The sequence below is a fragment of the Eriocheir sinensis genome, chromosome 12, assembly GCF_024679095.1.
Source record: "Eriocheir sinensis breed Jianghai 21 chromosome 12, ASM2467909v1, whole genome shotgun sequence".
Taxonomy (NCBI): Eukaryota; Metazoa; Arthropoda; class Malacostraca; order Decapoda; family Varunidae; genus Eriocheir; species Eriocheir sinensis.
In genome coordinates this window covers 12,856,910-12,878,644 of record NC_066520.1, presented here as the reverse complement: position 1 = coordinate 12,878,644, position 21,735 = coordinate 12,856,910, and the positions used below count along the sequence as shown (strand labels likewise).

The 21,735-nt window shown below is 37.5% G+C and overlaps 1 protein-coding gene across 1 annotated transcript in view; it reads right to left on the bottom strand.

Moving 5' to 3' along the window:
- Positions 1-6,066: 6,066 nt before the first annotated feature.
- LOC126997417 (semaphorin-1A-like) overlaps positions 6,067-21,735 on the bottom strand; it is a 49,606-nt gene continuing 33,937 nt past the window's right edge. Inside the window, exons 11-14 of the mRNA XM_050858499.1 lie at positions 21,340-21,568; positions 20,472-20,695; positions 19,653-19,860; positions 6,067-8,950 (exon numbers count right to left, since the gene is read on the bottom strand). Of these exons, the coding sequence (XP_050714456.1) occupies positions 8,566-8,950; positions 19,653-19,860; positions 20,472-20,695; positions 21,340-21,568 (1,046 nt within the window). The 3' untranslated portion in view covers positions 6,067-8,565. The remainder of the gene's footprint in view (positions 8,951-19,652; positions 19,861-20,471; positions 20,696-21,339; positions 21,569-21,735) is intronic.

The window sequence follows — 21,735 nt, the reverse complement described above, 5'->3', positions numbered from 1 at the left end:
AATCGTTATGATCTATGCGCGTTTTGGATATTACTGACTTAGAAACTAGTTTCTGTGGTGTAGTATAAGGCAGCTAAGAGGCTCAGTCTACTCAGGAAGCCATCATATCAAACAACAACACTGGACCTAGAAATTTTCAAGGCACCCCCACGTAATCAATCCGTTTACGCAGTAAATTGGTATGACCAGTAACTAAAACCTTCACAAATGTGAAGCAAAAGAAGTATCCTATGCAGTACCCATGCTATTTTTTCGGTATATTAAAAGCAGTTGTTAGCTAGATTAACCCAGTGCTCTAAAACTTGTTAAAGATAGGGATGCTGTGAACACATATTAGTGCCGATTGGTGGAAGTTAAACATGCAAGTAAAGAAACATCATTGAATTGGTACGGTGAAATTGGTGGTTTAATAAGTTTGTGAAATCTCGAAGTTGGTTTCTGTTTTCATCTAGTTTGAGCAAAAATATTGAGAAAAATTAAATGGGGTTTCACAGAACAAATTATGAATTGGTCCGATACATAATGATGACACGCTTCAAAGTTGGCTAAACACTCCCTCACGGTCTCACCTCAACTACTACCAAATAACGACACTATAATTATACTCACTTGGTCTAGATGTGGAACCGGCATGGAGCGTTACAAAGATCAATTTCCTATATAACGGATCCGCTACATATAGACTTTAGGAATTTCGGGGATATGTTAATCGACCGAAATTCACACGGGAAATCAATACAGTGTACTTAGCTCTGATGGTGGCTATGGAGTGGAGTGGGTGAAGCGTCGTGGAGGAGATCGTCTGGTTGAATTCCATGCCTCTTGTAGGCCATGGACAATGTATATATGATTACGCTACACTGTGCGTTGTACTTATTTACACATGTACAAATAAAATAACCACAAAGGCTGTGGGAAGTGGAGACAATAATTTTAACTCGGGGAGCAGTAGGTGGCGACGGGTCGGTCTTATATCCGGGTGGCAGGCTTTATGTTTCAAGTGTAGGTGACGCCAGTTTCGGTTGAAATGCAAGAATTTGCTCTTTACTACACTCCCACACGACCACCGCGTGTAACGAAACACACGAGAAATTAATACAAACAAGGAAAGATTTGCCGGCGCCGGGGATCCAACCCGCGACCAGCGTAACGGGAGAACCACTCCTTTACCAGTCGGGCAAAGAGGTACCCCGAAAGGAGGTTCACCCATCACGGCTCCCCATTCCTATTTAGATTAATTTCTGTGTGTTGAGTTCCCATTTTCTATGAACTTCGGAGAGCATGGGCCATCACTCTAGCCTACCTGTTACCCTCTCGGGGACGTAGACGGCAAAAAAAAAAAAAAAAAAAAAAAAAAAAAAAAATTGCCTGTTTTTGTTCTAGTTTGTCCACTTGTGATGTTTGATATTGCCCGCAAGAAAACAACAGACCAACAGACCAAACAAGCAAGAACTGAGTGAACATCAGTGGGGGGTAGGTAATTTTCTAAAATCTGCCATATTCATTTGTTATAAAGCCTTCTCTTGATTCCAAGTGTTGCTCTAATATTTGCGCCATGTATTGGAGGCCGGAAACAGGACATGTTATAAAAGATAGCGGAAATTAAATGTAGGTAAGGTAAGCAAATTCAACCTCTGCGAGCTAATTCCTACTACACCGGAACACGGAGGTAGAGGCTGTATATTATAAGAGACTATTATAGGTTGATTAACTAGAGGTATCAGGCAGGGTACGTAAATTAAGGCACAAGCATATAGTCAGCAGAGGAGGTTGAGAAGGTGAGAAATCATTGCTTTGTGGTTATAAACTTACCCTGATGGTGACCGGGTGTATTTCCTGGCATTTGAGTCGTTCGCTTCGGGTTTCGAGTTGACGAGAAGTAATGAAGCAAGAGCAGGCAGGGGCAATGCAGGCAGCGGGCGGCCGTAACCTCCTCCGTCCCTCTCCTTCCGGCAGGCTTGAGCCCTGAAGGTTATGCGGGACGAGGTCGGGCAGGGCAGCAGCCACCACAGCAAGCGCTTTCTTCCAATTTCGGAACACTGAGAAACACGCCCTACTGTCTCGGTGGCTGAACGCGGAGTGGGGTCTATGGAGTCACCAACGGCCAGTGATTGGTCGTCCCACCTTGAGCCAATCATCGCGCCGATACGTTATGACCCAAGAACCCGAGCCAATCGGCTTCAAGAGAAATACGTGTGCGCGCACCCCTCCATCTCTGTTTATTTAAAATTTGATGGCAAAGCTTCCCTTGTCCCTAATTCTTGCACATCAAGGAAAATAGTTTGAACACGTAGGGGAGAGCGGTGATGATTCGGCCACTTTTTAGAAAAATATTTTTAGAAAAAAAAGTTTAAGAAGTAGTGTAATTTTGTTGATCTCAAAATGTTCCTTCATCCTTTGGCTCTTTAGGCTGCTAATATGACACCCATAGCTATTTCCAGTTTTCAGATGTAGGTGATGAAAGACAAGTTTCTAAATCGTCCGTACCATCCCCACCCATAGTGATGGTTCGGCCAGGGAGGTGGGATGGTACGGACACTCATAATACTCGGCTTAATATTTATATAACTTAAGTTTGATTGGCTAATAAACAAGATTATATCTACTATAAAACATTTGTATAACCACAAAAATATCCTCTCATTATTTATAGGGGAAAAAAATAAAAGGAAAACTACAAGAAATATCTAAAAAAAATTGGTATTATGGCTTCCTTCTCTTCTCACAAGCATAATATCTGAATATAAATCAACCAAATTAACCTTTTTATAACCGTTGCAACACCTATATAGTGTTTAAATTGATATAAATTTAATAAAAATAATGAAAAAATCAACTGTCTGAATCATCACGACTCCATAAAAAGCAAATGTGTGGTCACACTCTTTTTCAGCACAAGAGCTGGGTGATTGTGTTTCACGGCAATACCTTCGCCGTGCATCGCTGCGTCACCAAAATAATTTACATCTCGCTAATTGCCATGTTTTTGAAGTGAGAGCTTATGATACACCCTGAAAATATTACATACAAGATGCAAAAAAACATAAAATTGGACTTGCATTGAAAAGAACAGCTCTGAGGGCGTGGTTGTCCCTTTGAGGGCCAAGGTAACAAAGTTTTGCACATTCACACAAAATCTCGCGGCACTCAGTCCCATACACTTTACAATAAGTGCTATGGCCGGACCATCCCACTGTCCGAATCATCACCGCTCTCCCCTAAAGCAAATGAGTGCAGGAAACGTGAAAAGTTGCAACAAAAGTTAGGCAAGCCGATACTATTTATTATTACAGTGTTTAGAAAAACTATTAAAAAAAGAAAATCTGGAAGAGTAACGCAGATAGGACGTTGCTTCTCTAGCACGTGCCATATGGATAGTTCCAGACAGTGGCTACAAACAAACGCAGACCGCACAGACAGACCGTGGTAATCATTTTTTTCTGACGGGCAGGATGTGGACATAGCCTGTCCCAATAAGGGATCTGTCCACACCACTTTCATGAGAACATTCACTCACTCACTTGTGATGAATTTTTAAAAGTTTGAAAATATAGTTGTTACAGCATGGTGACAAAAAAATAAAAAAAGCTAAGCTAAGAGTCGCTTAAATAATAAAATAAAAGGCACATGTCTTTTTCTTTTCAACACATAATAAATTCCTTTCTCTTTTGGATTCAAAATGACTTTGTCCTTCAGTTTTACATGAATTCTTTTTCATGCCTTCTCTACATGCATCTTACTCTTTATAATTTTTTTTTATTCTAAGCAGTCAAATTATTTCTGGGTACTGTATCTGACCACTGCTCTCTTTAATTTCTTTACCACTGATACTTGGTAATCACTACTTATGCATGCTACACCAGGGTCGGACTGGCCTATGTGCCCGTGTGCCAATGGCACATGGGCCCCTGGACTTAACCCATGCTAAGTGATATTTTAGCTTCTGTGGGCCCGAGCCCCCTCCAGCCACTAGATGGCATGGCCCCCATAAGCACCCCAGTCCGACTCTGTACTACACAGTACACATTTACTTACTTTCAGTCTACAGTCATGTCTCGGCTGCTTGGACTTTTAACCCTGTCTTCTTGGACTTATAATGTATGACTTTCGTTTCATGTATACCTCACTGGTTGTCATCAGCGCTGATCTAATCACAATAAAGCACTTCAGATTTTTACTTCTGTATTAACTGTCTTTCCAACTCACTTTGTCTCGAGAGCTTTCTGCATCTCGGTGTTCCTACTTTACTGATAAATGAAAATTGTCTTGTGGTAACATCTTTTTTCCATTATTTGATTCTATTTCACATATGATTTTAAATGTAATTTCCTCCATAAATAATCTCTTTTATTTTATTCACTTCAGTCTCTTTGATGTTATTAAAACAAATAACTAATGTTTGAAAATACTCTTCATTCTCTGCAAAAATTATGACATAATTTTATGCAAACAAAATTACACTGAAAGGATACAGAATATTGTGAATTATGTCAGGGAATGTTGTCAAGTGCTTTGTGGAGAAATGTTTGTCTAAGTGCGTTGCTTGGCCTGATCACCTACACTTGGCTGATGGCTGAATATGATTAAATGAATATATAAATTAAGAAAATCTGTCAACCTGAAAAGGGATGGAGAGTCTGTTGAATGCATACCTAAGTAAAACAAACCTGAGTGGTGCACTCACCTGCATGTCTGTATAGTACTGAGTGGTGCAAGCAATGATGTCTGCAGGGAACACTGTACAGTATGTAAAAAAATGCATGTGAGTAAAAGAGTTCTTTAATGTACATTTTATTATAACAATGATGGTGTGTTCCTGCACGGGGCAGAGGGAGGGCGGGAAGCATGTACCTATGGGGAGGTTGGGGTTGGGAGCCGCCGAGGGTGTTACAGGGCAGGGTGAGGGCAGGGCAGGGCAGGGAAGGGCGGGGGTGGGGGGGGCTACATGAGGCTGGGGGCTGACCATGCCACCGTTTACTTGATGCATCTCTAATCCTTAAATTTTTGCAACTCTAATGATAATGTCTATTGCCTTTAAAAATAATACGTATAAATGCTGGGTTAATTATCACACAAGAACTGATTCCTCCCAGTGGAAGAAATAACCCTAAAGGAAATTCTTGTATAATGTAATGCAAATGTTCTCAAATTTGATGACAAATTAGCTGCCACAGAGGGTGATGGGTTCTATCAGCACCTCCACACAGTCCTGTCTGTACTGATGGTATGGAGGTCCAGAGGTAACTTGAGGGACCAGTTGCTTCCCTGAACTGGCTTAGGTCAGGTAATTTGTCAAATTGACTTATGAGCAATGGACTGTGTGGCAACAGCTGTGACAAACCATCCCCCCACTACATGATGCATTAATATTATGGCTCACTCAGTATGGGATGTAATACAGCCACTTGATATCAACCTTAGGACAATGTCTTTCAGTACGTCTAAAATTAGATACTATCCTCAAACCTTTTCAAGAGAAGAACTAAGCTGTCAAGATAAACAGGTGCAGTATCTTTTATTAACAGAGCTTAATGACAGACCTCTGTGCACTGACCTCTGCAGCATGTCACCTCAAGCATCACTAACAGCACTACGCACTTTGCTACTGGTCTAACCCGCCTTGCTCCTCACTTTCTTCCCACAGCAACTAGAACTTTCAGAAACAATATGCAGATGGTGAACAATTTTTCTAGTACTTTTATTTCTAGCTATTTCAACTAGCTAGGACTTACATATTGAATTTTCCATTATCAAGATTCTAAAAAAAACTTTTTCTTTTCGAAGAGGTACATGAAAGTATACATTGTTCAGCAGTTTTGCAAAATGGCCTCAATCAGTTTTAAACAATAATATATTTTTAGATGAACGGTTAACGTGAAGGTTTGAGGAAATCATTCTAAAAACACAAGAATTCCTGACATGTATCTGACGGAACACAAGCCTAGTTAAGTCACAGCATTAAACAATCACAAAACTGTTTGTGACCAGAAGCTTGCTTCTGGTGGCCCTCCATTCCACCCCTCCCACCCTGGCGGCCATCAACATGAGGGAGAGAAAGGCTAGGTGATTTCTTTTATTATTTTATGGGAGAAATTTGGTGTAAAGGATGTGACTGCTCTATGCTAGAGCTCTGCACACCAGGTCTGCCTCACCCTTACAGCCGCAAGCAAAACCCACACTACAGTCACCACAAAGCTATGCTGTACACCAACTCTTCTACCACTGTGATTTATAAAAAATCTTCTTTACTCAATATTTCCATACCTCTAGCCTTAACAGTCTGATCTAAAATGAACGCACTGTATGCATAAATTATGGAATACCCTTCAAGACTCCACCACAAAAAGGCTCCTAGAAGAGTATAATTGTCAATCAGCATATATGATTTTGTTTGGCTCTTCCTAGAAATTGCAACTTTCATAACAGATACATATAACCTTATAAAGAGGACATAATATGCACTGACCACACTTATCTATGAACTAAATGGTCCATGTTTCAAGCTCAAGTAAAATAATTTTCATAATAAATGTAACACAATCTCAATAATAATATCTCTTTACACATCAGCATATGAAAGTCATTACATTTGTAGCTTTGAGATAATTCTCATCTAAGGAGCTGGCTTTGAGAAAACCAGTGTTACCAGTCACCCTTTAGAATGGCCTTAAAAAGCTGCTTTGTGTCTTTTTGCACAGGTATATCCTTTTTCGAGCCTTCTCCTCTCATCTACTTCCAAGTGCCTATACCTAGACTAATGCATTCTCAGAAAAAAAATCACGACTAACTCATTCATTACTTTCCCTCATTGATAAATGAGAAGATAATATTCAGATTATGTAAAAGCACCACTGCTTTGTGCCCCTTTTGTGCCACTTGATAAATTGTCTGAGTTACAAATATAAATGCTTCAGAAGGGCAATGTAGTTCCACCAGTTGGGTGAGAGAGGATGGGTCCTGCACGTCTCCACAGCTCTGCCACACGGTTGACACCACATGCTTGACCACACAATGTTCTTCTTTCTATAATTATTGAAGGGGTTTTATGCATGTACTTAGGTGGAATAATCATTGTGAATGTTTTTAGCACTAGAGTGTGCATATTAACACTATTTAATACTAAGGAAAATTTCATCTCCCTAGGAATGTAACTTCCCCATTTTCTTCCCTCATCAACATTGGGTATTTGTTGAAGTATGACTTGTAAGTTCATGTTTGTGAGATCATCAATTATGAACCTGTATTATGTTTTACACCAAAGTCATACCCAAGCTACAGACGGGATCAGCTTTTAAGAATAAGTATCAGAGGCTTAAAAATCATTGATCCTGCCATCTACTTATAACTGCTTCTACATTAGACAATTAATACACTATTTACAGTTCATTCAGTCGAAATAAAAATGATCCTAAGTCTGAGACAGAAGAAATGCCAGGCAAAATTGTCTATGAGAATATAGCAATATGAACGGGCCATACGTCAGTATATATATTCATACATATATATACTAGCCAAGAACAGGGAAGTCACTGATCCCCACTAGGGCATCTTATACATACAGGTGTGACAGTAGTGTCCAGATCACTGGGCAAGGGTTGCACATTCACATCTGTCAGACTGTAAAGTACCACACTATGGGACACTATGACCTAGCACTCCCTTAATGGCTGCAGCAGGAAGATTCCCACAGTGTGCTTTGGTTCAGTTTTCTTGTCAGTGAGACCCATCTCAGAAAAGCCAATATACATTCTGTGGTTAGTGGCTTTTTTTTCTGTAAAAACCAAGAAGCTATACAATGCCTTGGTAATTACAATCATTCATTCACACTTGGCTTAATCTTAAGGAGGAAAAAAACAGAAATAAATCAAAAGAAAGGCCTTTCAGGTGCACTCTATTCAACACCTTAAATAACGTGCACTTTCAGTTCTGCCCCAGCCAACGCTGTGTGATTTATCTCCTTGGGCTGCTGGTTATTTCTGGTTCTGTCAAATCTTTCTTAAAAGAAGTTTCCAGTAAACAAGAATATCATCATTAGTGTGTTCTGCTGGCTTATAAAATTTCTTTCACTATTTTACTGTCCAGTGACAGATTTTATCAAAGGTCATGTGCTTATTTTCTTACAACCTCCAGAATATTAACATTATATTGTTTCTAAGATAATCTAAGTCACTTCTTACACCCTATGTCTTCTCATGCTTGCTAGTCATAATGGAGTATTGCCAGCACTCTCATGACCCAGAAGTTTGATTTACATAACACTAGCTACAGAATACTTTGATTATAGGAGATTTACTGGAGGAGCAGAAGTGTCCCTTGGCACTAAGGTGGTACAGTATTTACATAATACTGGCGGCGAGAGGGGCCAGATGAGCCTGCTGCATGGCACTCTCAGAATTAGCGGAACACTACCGTGTGCCACTGGCCTGGGTGCGGATGGCCGGCCCTTCTGTGCGCTTCTGGCATATGCTAAGCTAGGTCAAGGCAAAGACTCAAGTGGCCTGTGTAGGACACATGAGGGCCCTTTGAGAGAAGAGACGGGGCCAGGACTTCAGGATAGCAGGCACCTCACAGGTACACCTTCTTGACAGAGCGAGTGGTAGAATAACCGTCCACCAGCCTGTGATCATAATCCCTTGGGCGGTGGTCACGCCCCCGGGTGCCGTACTTCTCAGAGGAGCGCAGGGTGCCATGAGTAGAGTAAGACTCAGGAGTGTAGTGTAAGGGAATGTCATGAGGGCCTGCTGACACTCCTGTTGTAGGAAGCCCAAGGGAGGGTCCCATGGGAGCTCCTACAGTCCCCACGTTTCCCCCAGGAGTGTTGGAGCCAGGGGTCTTGAGGGTGGCCTTAGGGGACATATTCAACACCAGGTTCACAGGTTTGTTGAGGGGCTGAGGGACCAGCACTGGCTCAGCATACGTCACCTCTTCTGGCAGATCACTGGTGAGGCGGCTGGAAGAAGGTATATAATTTGTGAGTATTTTATTACATTAAATCTACACATTTTATTAATATTCACTACAACTATGGTTGTATTTGTGTATTTTCTGATTCTGAATCCCTTAAAAGTACTAGAGTATTTTCAATATATGATATTAGGCTAAGAAAAAAAGTGATGCTCCTCCAAAAGGGACACACAGTATTACACATGCTGACTGCCACTGTGAAGTGATATCTTGTCTGAAAAATGTACAGTAAACTCTCAGTTATCCAAATCACTTTAGACAAGGACCTCAAGGATAAAAAAATCTGGATGATGTGGAAGGAATCAACCGACCCTCCCAGAAGTTTACTGAAAAAGTGATGCACACTCGACCTGCACTAATTTTTCCAGTTAGATTGGATCTCATACACTTACAGCAAGATAGCTTTGTTAAACTATGGTTCCCCTAGCCTAGGATAAGAGGCCAAGCTAGCTTTGCCAACCTAAGGGAAGCAGTCACACTGCAGGATCCACCCGATCAGGGCAGATCCTGCTGTAAGCATCAAAGCAACAAGAAACAATTGTTTGCATCCAGTGACCAAGATCAAGAGAGTGTGTGCATAGTGATTGTTGTTACTTTTTTGTTGAATTGATGAATTTTATTTGTCTTGTACCTAATATATTTTCTTAAGATTTAAAATTGTTTTTCATAATATTTAAATTAAATGAGTTCACATACACACTTATTAAATTCCTTGCTGGCAGACAGCTGGGGTCTTTTTTTCAGTATATATATATATATATATATATATATATATATATAAATATATATATATATATATATATATATATATATATATATATATATATATATATATATATATATATATATATTCTTTTTATATATATACCTTGAGCTGACACCTTTACTGAAAGGAAGCACAATATCCTGATTTTGTGATATATTTATGCATCATTTGCCACCCTTAACTTTGAGTTATGCAGATATTATGATAGTTTAGTGCATTTTGTCATAATATTGATAATTTCCCTGATTTAATCACACCTGATGAGGATGTGATAGCTTTGCAGAGCTGAGTCCCCATGTGGATGATTTTCAATGTTAGATAATGCAGATGTGGATAACTGAGCCTTTACTGTGTACATGTACAGTGAAATGGTGCTGCCACCCCACGACTTTCACTTATTTTTTTCATTTGAAGCCCTCCTATTACTACTTTTTTTTTTTTTAGCTGAAATAACAAGAATGGCTACTGAATTAATGTGAATAATAAAAAACTGCCGTTAAAAAAAATAATGCTTGCTCATGGAGGCTACTTTGGTATACTGATAACCAAGTCTCCACTGACCTCTGGCAAAATGGTCACCCACTTCTGTCAACATATCATCAAATCCCATCAATGCCAACTCTTACAACCACTGGTTCCAGAGGCAAAAATATCAAACAACAGCACACACGCCACTTGAAATTACCGAGTGCAAGAACTTCTGACCTAGAGAATGATCTGGCTGTGACAAAGATAAAAGACAATAATAATAATGATTCCCTAAGTATTATTTATCCACCAAGCAGTATGCATCATCTGTGACTCCTGACCCAAGTGTATAAACACAGTGTTGAGCAGTACCGAGATAGTTTACTGCACTAATTTGTATAACATGACCATTCCTGCAGTACGCCCCCTGTGCGTGCATTATGTAACAGCACCTCATCCCCAGAGAATCTTTGCTTCATCATTCCCATGAATTTTCACCCATAATTGCCATTGCTCAATTTTTACACGCTTTTTTTGTGTCGAGAAATATATATTAGGTAATAAGTCTTTCTCTTCAGTCCCAAACCAATGAATTCCATTGAAATGACACCTGTATTTAGCATAAAATTAATTTAGAATGCATTTCTTAAGTACATACTCTCTTTTATTGAGGATCTACTGTATGTCTGTTTCAATGTATGTATGTATACTCGTACGCAAGCACGCATGCACACACACACGTACACTCGCATGAATGTACACACACATGCATGCACACACACACACACACACACACACACACACACACACACACACATGAACACACAACCAGGTTCGAATCCCAGGAGTGGAAATGGATGGGCAGTTTCTTTTAATTCATGGCTCCTGTCCACCCAGCAGTGAATGGATACTGGGTGTCAGTCAAGGGTTATCCCACCTCCCATGCATGTGGGTGTGATGTAAGGTTTCAGCTGTACCCAATGATCTGCCACCTGAGCTCCATGCTCATTCAGGGAGGGTACTTGTTGTAGATCACAAACCAATCACATGACAATAATGAATTAAACACACACATACACACATATAATGAATAATTTCAAATATATCACAGTATTCATTGATACATTTTAACAATCTGAAATAAAAAAATCTGAAGACTGTAATCATCATTTAAGAACTTGGTTACATTCCCTTCCTGTGAGGCTGTTGCATAAGTCTTGGAAACTGATACAAGTAAACAACACTGCCATCACTGAAGAACTCACTGAGGCGTGCTGCTATCAACTCCCTGACTGTTGTTTCTACAAAATCAAACACATAAAACAGTGAGCTGCAACATCATACACTTTACATAAGGTCTCATATTACAGCATAATATATAGCTGCAGTATCATACTATGGTTACAGTACTAACTCAAGCTACCATGTGGCTATTGCCATTGGATGGCCAGTTGTACATATAGAGATTACATTATTATTAATACTAAAGTTAGCAAAAGCATCATAATCAGCATTAGTGGTAGCTTAAGTATCAAAATCATGGTATATAAGTGGTAGAACATACTTCAACCACTTGTAGGACAAATAAGCCAGCATGATATACTCATGCACAGGAGATGCCATCACCAGAGAACTACTGTTACTATCTAAACACTACGGTACCAACACTGTAAGCATGCATGACAAAAGACTTTAGTCTTTGCATTTTAGAGGGGTATGTGACTTAATATGAGACCAAGAAAACACCCATAACATAATACATCCCAAATGGCTGATCCAATGAAATGCTTTCTTACTAATGTGTTTGAGACAATCAATTTACTCATCAAAATTTTACCAAATTTTCCCTATAATAGTGGCAGTAGTACACTATCATAAACAAAGATGTGCTGGACTTTAACAACAAATATATAAAGGACTATTTTAGATGACAGATACTGAAAGGAGGGCTGTCTTGTCAAGCTCCATCATGATTGAACAGTGACATTTTTCAGGATCAGTGATTATTCATTATATATATATATATATATATATATATATATATATATATATATATATATATATATATATATATATATATATATATATATATATATATATATATATTCTGGCAAAGCATCTTCCCAATTTGCCCATCAGTAAGATGTTTCAGCCAACTTAAAATATAAAAGGCCATTCCAAAGCCAAGCCATGGCATCATTCCCAATCAGATGATGATGGAAAAAATGCTGCAGTATTTATGTGGTAAGTAAGCAATGAAAGATGGAATGTTAACATGTCTTAAAGTAAATATATTTTCATTAATCCCTACAGCTTCTTATGGATCTTCTTTTCAATGTGTGTTTATGTATGTAGGCAGACAGGAACACAGGTAAGTACCTGGATTAAGATTATCTATCAATCTTCCTTTCCATCTATCCATCCACCTAATTACAGTTCCATCCCTCTATGTATTCATGCATGTGGATATGCACACGGGGGCAATCATAAATGCGCGCACACACACACACACACACACACACACACACAGTGTTGGGTACTGTTAACCAAAACATTAATGCCGGCAACCGTTAAAACAGAAACAGATACGTCAACGGCGTTTACATTAGGCTATTGATATTACAGTTCAATCAACAGCTGTTTCTGTTAAAACTGCTAAATTGTTAACCTCAAAATTCCAGTAAAGCGTTGAGTTTTTACTTGCCGCTAACATTTACAAACTCATCGTTAACTTTTAAAAACAATTTGTTAACTAAAAACAACTTAAAAATGCCATAAAAAATGTTTTATCTATGTATCAGCTAATATTAATAGTAGAATTTTTGGTTGCAGTCTTTGCATTACCGTTGTCTTATTTATAAAAATATATTAAGAAAAGTTAATGCTGTTTAAAACTCTTAATGTTCTTTAATGTCAAGTGTTATCTTTTAAAAAAATTCCTGTACAAGGTGTTCTTGCAAAACCTTTAACAGTGTTACCAGAATTAATGATTTAATTCTATTTGTACCCAACACTCATGAAGTAAACCTTTTTTACATCACAATTTGATTTTTTTCCTGGAAGAAAAGTCAAACAGTATCTGACAGTTTCTGAACCAACCACTTTGTGTGTCAGCAGGAAGCTGAGAGGTTTGGATACTTTTATTGGAAAATCCAAGGAAATACTTAAAATGAAAGTCTCCTGCCTTATGATGCATATGACACCACCAACAACTCAGTCTTCTGGTTTACAACAATGTTTTCAATTTCTGAAGGGTAAGACTTACTTGTCTTGATAAAGTTTTGCATCATTCTATGACATTTCACATATATTTAGAAGGAGGAAAGTGATGTGTGCTGATAAGAAGCAAGTTGTACTGAATGTCTGAGAGAGATTAAGTACTTTTTGAACTATGACATGAAAATAAATGAAAATAAGATTCTATTTAATGATAGCAAGCCATTGAATAGATATTAATCAAAATCAATTTGCTTAATCCCAATTAGAGGGCTCCTGCCCATTGTCCTTTAGCAACAGAGACACTTCAGGAGAAGCCCAAAGAAAACATGGTCGGCTTGCTTTTCTGTATCATTACTACACTAATTAATTTTCACAGGCATTGTTGCTAAACATATGCATCTTGTCATCATCAAGGGTCCATGGTGGTACAGTGGTAGAGTAATGAGCAGCTCACCCTGCTCCAAGAAGAGTTGCAGGAGGCAATGGTTGTGCTTCCCATTAACTGGTATGTACTGAGCTCCTTTACAATGACTGAGTCACCACAGGGAGTTATTACAGCATGTACTGTTCTCCTCCCTTGGGGTGTCTTGCCAACAAACATTTCAACAACCGAAACTTGTTGTAACATATTTTCTAGTTAGTTTTATGACAGATGATTTTTCAGCCTGTTTTGACTCAAGTTAATAAAACCACTTGCGTATTAAGATAGCTGTAAATCAATAATATTATGTTCAATATCTGCTAAAAATATGCACAAATCTTGAATAAAGAAAGGATTTTTAATCACCTCATAATATATCTGTAATACAGTCCAGTACCTAAAATATCAGGTGAAAAAACTAATTTCTGATAAAATCTAGCTATGAGTAGATTTTCTGAGATCAATTATAACCTCTGAATTCACGTGGCAAAAGACATCACACAGGACATGCAGCTGTTTATCTTTAAGGTACAGTATATGTCATTAAATGACATACTGTGGTAACTTCACTCAAGTTAATTGCTACACTGAATGTCATGACTGGTTTTGAAGAAGTATCAAATAATAGATGGTACTGGCTATACACGCAGCCCCACACTTGGCTACCCAGACAACTATCTAGGAGGTATACTTGCCTTAGTGAACTTGGCTCTTTTCTTTTCTTTCGGGATTCCAGAATACAAGTTATTGTTTGGAGACAAATTTCCAGACATGGTACCTGCTGCTCAGGAAAAATATACTATATTACCCATCACTCGTAGGTTTCAAGGTTTATATCAATTTATGGTAAATATGATCACTGGGTGCTGAATGTATGCATGCCTGTATCCACCTCTTGAATGACAGAAGTCCAGTCTGGAAGGCAACATGAGATGTTTTGTCTCTTGAATATTCCATTCATGACTGTATTGTTTTTTTTAGCATCTCTTGTATAATTTAATTTGATGTTAGATTGGTATTATTTCTGAAGGTGTGGTTATTTTGACTTCTCGCTTTGAAATAAGTGTTTTCCATACACGGAGCTGCATTAGACAACACCAGATCGTAAAAAAAGTTACTAAACAAAGGATAAATCGTCGCTGTTACCACGGAGACACATGTGAGGGCCTCATGCAGTAGAGGAGAACTAATAGCTAATGCGTACAGTCTATTAGCCAGAGAAGCATATGTTACTCTAGATTCTCTCACTTTAAACACTTGCCTGTGCCACAACGGGCTGGGGTCAACCATCAGGCCCCGTCAAGAAAGGCTACCGGCACCATACGCAGAAATGTATATATCTAATGGAACTATAACTTCAAACTGTTTGTCACCGTCATTTTCCTTTTCATGCTTGAACCAAATATATGTTGCATTCACATGGAAAGTGAATAATAATTTTATAACACAGCATCTTCATACTCATACTCTCCTTTCATAAAAGTTCCCATTTGTCACAGCCAAGCTCTTTTTTTCATTTCATGCTACCTTATTCTATTACTATGCCTGCTAACTCCATGTACCTACAAATTTACGTTTCTTCATTATCTAAAAAAAAAGCTACCTAAGTAAATACCTTTTTCATTTCATGATCACTAGTAAAAACTTTTACTTGCTCTCATGCTGCTATGCTATTCAGCCATGCTATTTTCATAAATTTGGTGCATATGTTTTTAAACTCTTTTGCCTCCACACAATAATTTTTCCATGTATCTGATTATCTCCAATTAATATATTCTTTCATGCAATTTGATTTTTTGATGCCAAAGTAATTATGAGTTGCAAAGGCATAGAATCTAGCTGGCTGTTTCAGCTGTTACTTTTTATACACATGTAAATTGTAATGTTATGTACTTGCATTACTATTTACATATCTCCACCTAAATGAATTCATAAAATTGTTTGAGTGCCAATTAGAACTATAAATGAATAAGGATTGAGGCTTTTAGATCCTACCAAACCCTATTTATTTCAATGTTTTCCGATGATTATTTGAAATTTCCAGGGCAAAATTTACATATTGGTGTTGATTTTTATTTTCTCCACAAAGTGTCCGCAAAAGAAATGTTCCACTTGCAAGAAGCTACTGCACTAAAGCAGCACAATTCATTTGCGGAATTATCCCTCTTCATCCCTTGTTAGCTCTGGTCTCCTGAACAAGAACAGAAGGTACAAGAGGTAGTATTAATGATAAATGAAAAAAGGAGCAATTGAAGGGCTGAAGTTGAGAAATTCTCTTGGAGTTAAGGGAGTAACAGCTGAAATGCTGATATATGGAAGTGAATCTGTCATTAATTAGAGGCATTCTAGACATAAGCTGACTTAGATGTAGTAGGGTATCACAGGACTGCATCAGAGCAAAGAATGTTAATATTTTGTGCCATTTTATGATGAAGAAAATAAAGATAGTTGAGGTAGGTATAAAAGCATAAGATTCTTAAGCATACCTGTTAAGGCGCATGGAAGAATTCTGATTGAAAGAGTGATGAAGGTAACTGAAAATAGTGAGTAAGAAATACCATGAAAATTTAATTACAATCCTTGAGTAGCACATTTCTTTTGCAGACACTGTACATGAACATTATTGGTTACTAGCCACAAGTCAAAGTCAAGGAAGTTTAAGAAGTTTCAGTCTGTTTTTGAGCTGTGCCTTCTTGGATATGAAAGTAAAGAATCCATTAAAATCCAGTGTTAAAGTTAATAAGCAATCTCTCATGTCAAAATATTTTTTTTTGTGTATGTGAATGTAAGTTTTCTGTATCACTGCGTATATTTCAAAAGAATATCTGGCATTCAGTTTACAAGGCAGTACACTCAAACCCATGGAACTGACATTTTATTAACTCAATCTTCACAGAGTAAATTCCAGTTAGTTCTTGTCAAAGTTCTCATTTGCTATAATTTGTAACTGGCAAGTGCTGACAGTGATGAGTGGTAGTGCGTGCGGGGGTTTGGGGTAAAAGTGTTAGTCTAAAATAGCCTCTCTCTCCACGAGACCATAAGATCAAATCATTCTCCCTTTTAATTTCTATTTCCCTAAAACACTTAATCTTACTCTGTTCATTCTTAGGTAATCTTTGCTATTTATTAATTTCATGAATAATTCTAATGTGGAGTGAATATACATTGAAGAATAATGTGTATGTAATTTATAAAAAATCTATTTTTCTCCCTTTATTTTTCAAATTGTTGTATGTTATTTTGTCCTTCCTTATAAGTGATTCAGAAATGCTTTAAGTTTCAATGCTTTGTGATTTTTCAAAAAATTATCAGTTCTTTTACAGTTTCGGGTATGTCCAGAATGTTGTGGGCCTTGACATCAGAAATCATTGGGGTTTGAGTGTACTTAAACATTTTGTTATTTACCATAATTTTTCTCTCTCTTCACAAACCGTGATATAACAAAGGTCTACTGCACATACATAAATTCAGACTAAATAAATTGCTATCATAGGGGATGAAACATAATAAAACACACAAAGCTCCATAATTACATGAATGTTGTTCAATAAAAAAATATTGATATGAATTAATATAAAGCAAAGGAGGCCTGGAAGCTACATAGAGATGGCTAATCTGGAGGTACACACCTCGTATGCTACTTCCTCATAGTATGAAAAGAATATTCACTGCAAGTTATTTGATGATGAACATTGTATCAGTAAATTGTTCAATATTACAGAAAGAAATTTGGAATTCTAATAATTTTCAATAAAGTCATCAAAAATCAAATTGGATGCAAGTTTTCTTCAGCTATTTAATGGCTGCAAGTTTTGTGGACTTTTGTAAAAGAACCAAATAAGAGAAGCAGAAACTAGGCAAGAAAAATCATGTTGATTAAATAAATAAGACAGTGTAATGGCATACCATGATTTCCACTTGTTGAGAGAACCAGCACAGGTAAAGATTCTGTAGCCCTCAGTAAATACAGTCACTCAGTTACCAGTTATTCTGGACTTGCAATTGAGTGAAAGTACACCTAACAAATTATGAGTTAAAATGGTTGGTAGTAGTCATGCACTTCAAAAATGCTCATCAAATACCAATTCAATGGCCAAAGGGCAAAGCTTGTAGGGTCCTAGTGAGCTGCCAACCCTAGCATAAGTCTCCAGCACATCCCACTGACAGGTGTCCAGCATCTCACCTCTACAGTGATAGTGCAGCAGCCCTTGCTCATGCCAACGTGGCTCAGAAACGTAAAATTTGTTACTGATCACAGCAAAGTGAATAAGGCTACAGTGAAAGTTTCTAGCCACGGTGGCAATGTTAAGAGTCTTTATTTTTTAGTGATCTTTGAAGCATAGTACCTCTTAGAGCTTGTTGGGAGGTGGGTGGAAGTGAGGAGGCGCATCAGGCTGTGAGGCGGGGTACTGAACGCAGCCAGTGTTCACCACTGCCATGGCCCCAAACTCCCCAGCTTGACCGCTTTGCCATTTACAAATTAGAGTGAAGTCAATATGTGTTACTGGCCACAATCAAAAGTTTAAGGGATGCTCATAAATCTTCATGACACAGACACTGAGAAACATGAAGATCCACAAAACAAGTGGAAACCATAAGGGCTTGAGGAAGGTAAAACTAATGCCAAGAAAACCTATACATGACTGACATTGGTTTTGAGGCATAACTTTTAAATGGCTGATAATGGCTGTCCACACTACATTTCTGGACTCAACTAAAGAGATGAGGAAAAAAATAATAAAGAAATAACTGATTTATAAGGACTACATCAAGAGCATAACCTCTTAGGCACATAACCTGTTAGGCTTCATGGCACTATTTTGAAACTGAAGTTAATAACACAAGCTCATTATTTTTCTTAGAGACAAACAAAGTTAGAGAAAGGTGCAAGAGCTGCATTGGTCTGGAGGAGATGCTACAATGGCAGAAGTGGTTTAAATACCTTTCAAAATAGAAAGGAGAGTCAGGGTTGTCCAATTATATGTGTTAAAACTGAATGCAATGTGGCACAGTAGCCAAATAAAATTATGTACATCAATCATATTATTTAATTCTTGTCACTACTGCTACGATGTTAAATGAGGAGCATATGCTGTAGTAGGCAATAATGGAGGAACTTTAATTTCAAAGTGAATTTCTAAATCTAAAAAATTTGAAGCAATTTGCCAATATTGGCTGTTACACAACCATATGTTGTTTTATTTGATAATGAGATAAAATTTAATTTGATCTAAGCTTGTTGCAGAAATAAAAACAAATTTTCCAGAAAAATCATTGTTTGATGTTAAGTTAATGGAATAATGGCACAAAGAAAAAAAAGAAAAAAAAAATTCAAATTCAATCTTTGAATAAGTTTTTGGGTAAATGTTCACACTTCACACCAACAAATTTATTATTATTATTATTATTATTATTATTATTATTATTATAAATATTATTAATATTATTATTTAGAGAAGGAATGTAAGTCGGTATGCAGTAAATAACATGGATTATTTTTAAAGTTTCCAGCAGGGGTAGATTCGCTTCTACACTGGTTCCCATTTTATGGGAAGAATTGGTCACTTAGTATGCTGAGAACACATTTCTCCAATACTAATGTCTTTTGGACAACCCTGCATGACTGGTGGAAATAATAATAAAAAAAAATACTAGAATAGAAGATAAAGCAAAAGAGTATATAACATACTAAAAACAATGAAAGAAAATTTTCAATGTCCTAGTATTATTACAATCCCTAATGATAAATTATCCTACTCTATCATTTTTCTTCCGTTTAAAACTATGAGAAAATAATATCACGAAATTACTAACCTATTTGGGTTTTGCCTTTGGTCAAAATACTCATAGTCGGTGTCTGCATACAGCTGGTTGTCCTCGTCTTTGTTGCATTTTTTGCCACAGAAAAACCCAGTGATGAATCCTAATATTAGCGCACCAATGGTTGCTGATGCCACGGCAATAGCAAGGGTCTCAGCAGTGAACTGAAGAGGGACGCTGGTTGTGCTTGGCAAGTTGTGATCTGCACAGGTAGAAAATGATGCTATTAAACGTCATGTAAAATGTAAGAACCAACAGCGCTTGTTGAATGCTTGTGTAAGTGTACAGAAATATCATAATAACCAAAAAATCCAAGTAACGACAATATGGTTTGATACAGACAAGTGTTTCAGTAGAGGTAGATGTATGCATACAGAATTCATGCATGGTGATAAAATATATTCATGTGAGATGTTATGAATTTGATTTTAATGTTTAAAGTGCATGGACATGGTATGGTTACAAAGTTATTTCTATTTTACATATTATTCTTATGAAAGTTTTTTTTTTTTTTATGGATTTATGAGGTCTGGAGGCTGTAGGCTTTGCATCCTGGCTTGCAAAGTGAACTACAGTTTGGAATCCATTTCTTCAAAGTTATGAAAAGCATATCACCCAGCTTTCCCAAAATCGTGAACATCACAGCTCCAGTGCATAAAAGTTTAAATAATTGCATCAAAAGCCTATTAAAGGAGTAAGATTTGGTATTATGATACTCTGCAAATGGCTAAAGTATTAACAATATGAATGGGATCCTTCATAAACAATCTAAAATTAATCATAATACCAAAGTCATTTGCGACACTTATATACCTTGGTTAGAGTGGACATGGTCAGGAGGAGGTGTGCCAGTGGTGTCCCATTTGTCCACTGAAGCAGAGCGGGAAGGAGCCTTGGTCTTCTTTTCAGGTTTGCCGCAGTCGCTGTGTACACCTTCACTCACATTCTGGATTGACTCCTTGTCTTGAGTGGTTAGCTGGCACTTGTGTATGTCCTTGTACCAAGAACAGTAGGGATCTTGCAGGGCTACACATTCACTGTTGGTAAAACACAACGGTAATCCCATTTTCTATTAAAATGAAATGGGAGGCGCCAAAACACACCAAAAATGATAAACAAGGAAAGCTACACCATAAGAGGAGTTATTATCAGTTTATATCTTCATATTTTCTCCAACAAACTTTCCCTAAGATCATAACAAACAGAAAAAATGCAACATGAGATTCAAATATAAAAAAAGACAATATCAACATTTAACGATTATTATCGATGTTTGATGAACGATCATAAAACGATGCCCCACTGTTATGAACACTGAAGATTATTTCACAAGGTATATACCTGAGGTGCTCATATAAGATTATACCACAGCATACTCATAGCCAGAATAGCAAACTGCTACTTCAAAGGAATTTTTGAGAATTTAGTGTGAAAAGTAGAAAATTAAATTTCAAATATAATACTAGAGTTCTGAAGTGTATAATATGAGCACTGAAGTCACAGTGATAATAATAATACCTTACATCTTTTTTTTCCCAAAATGTACTGCAAACAAACTGATCAGCTAAAGTGAACAATGGAATTAATGCCTTCAGTTTTAGCATACGATAAGCATGAAACTGCAAGAAAAGACAGCCTGCTAATCCACACGTCCATATAAGACATTGCAACCTAAACCCACCTGCACGACATGATCTTGTCTTTGTAGCAGCGCGCCAAGGCAACGGTGTAGATCCTCGAGCGTGACCCAACTAGGAGGCGGGGAGACTTCCCTCTGGGCCTCAGCACCTTCAGGAATGTGACAGCAATGTGGGGCGGGAATACTGAGATCTCTTCAATGATGAATGGTTCCACCTCCTGATACGAGTCTGCTGACTTGGTGTTGATAGCCTTGATCACTTTGCCATCATCTGAAATATGGCAGGTGGAAGTTTATTTTTAGGCAATATTGGAAGTTCTGCTAATCATTTAAAATAATATCATTGATTTAGTACATAAGAATGGTAATTTATGTTTTTATATTTTTTTCAGGAATGTTATAACAACAAAATAAATTATGAAAGGATGTTTTAGTAAC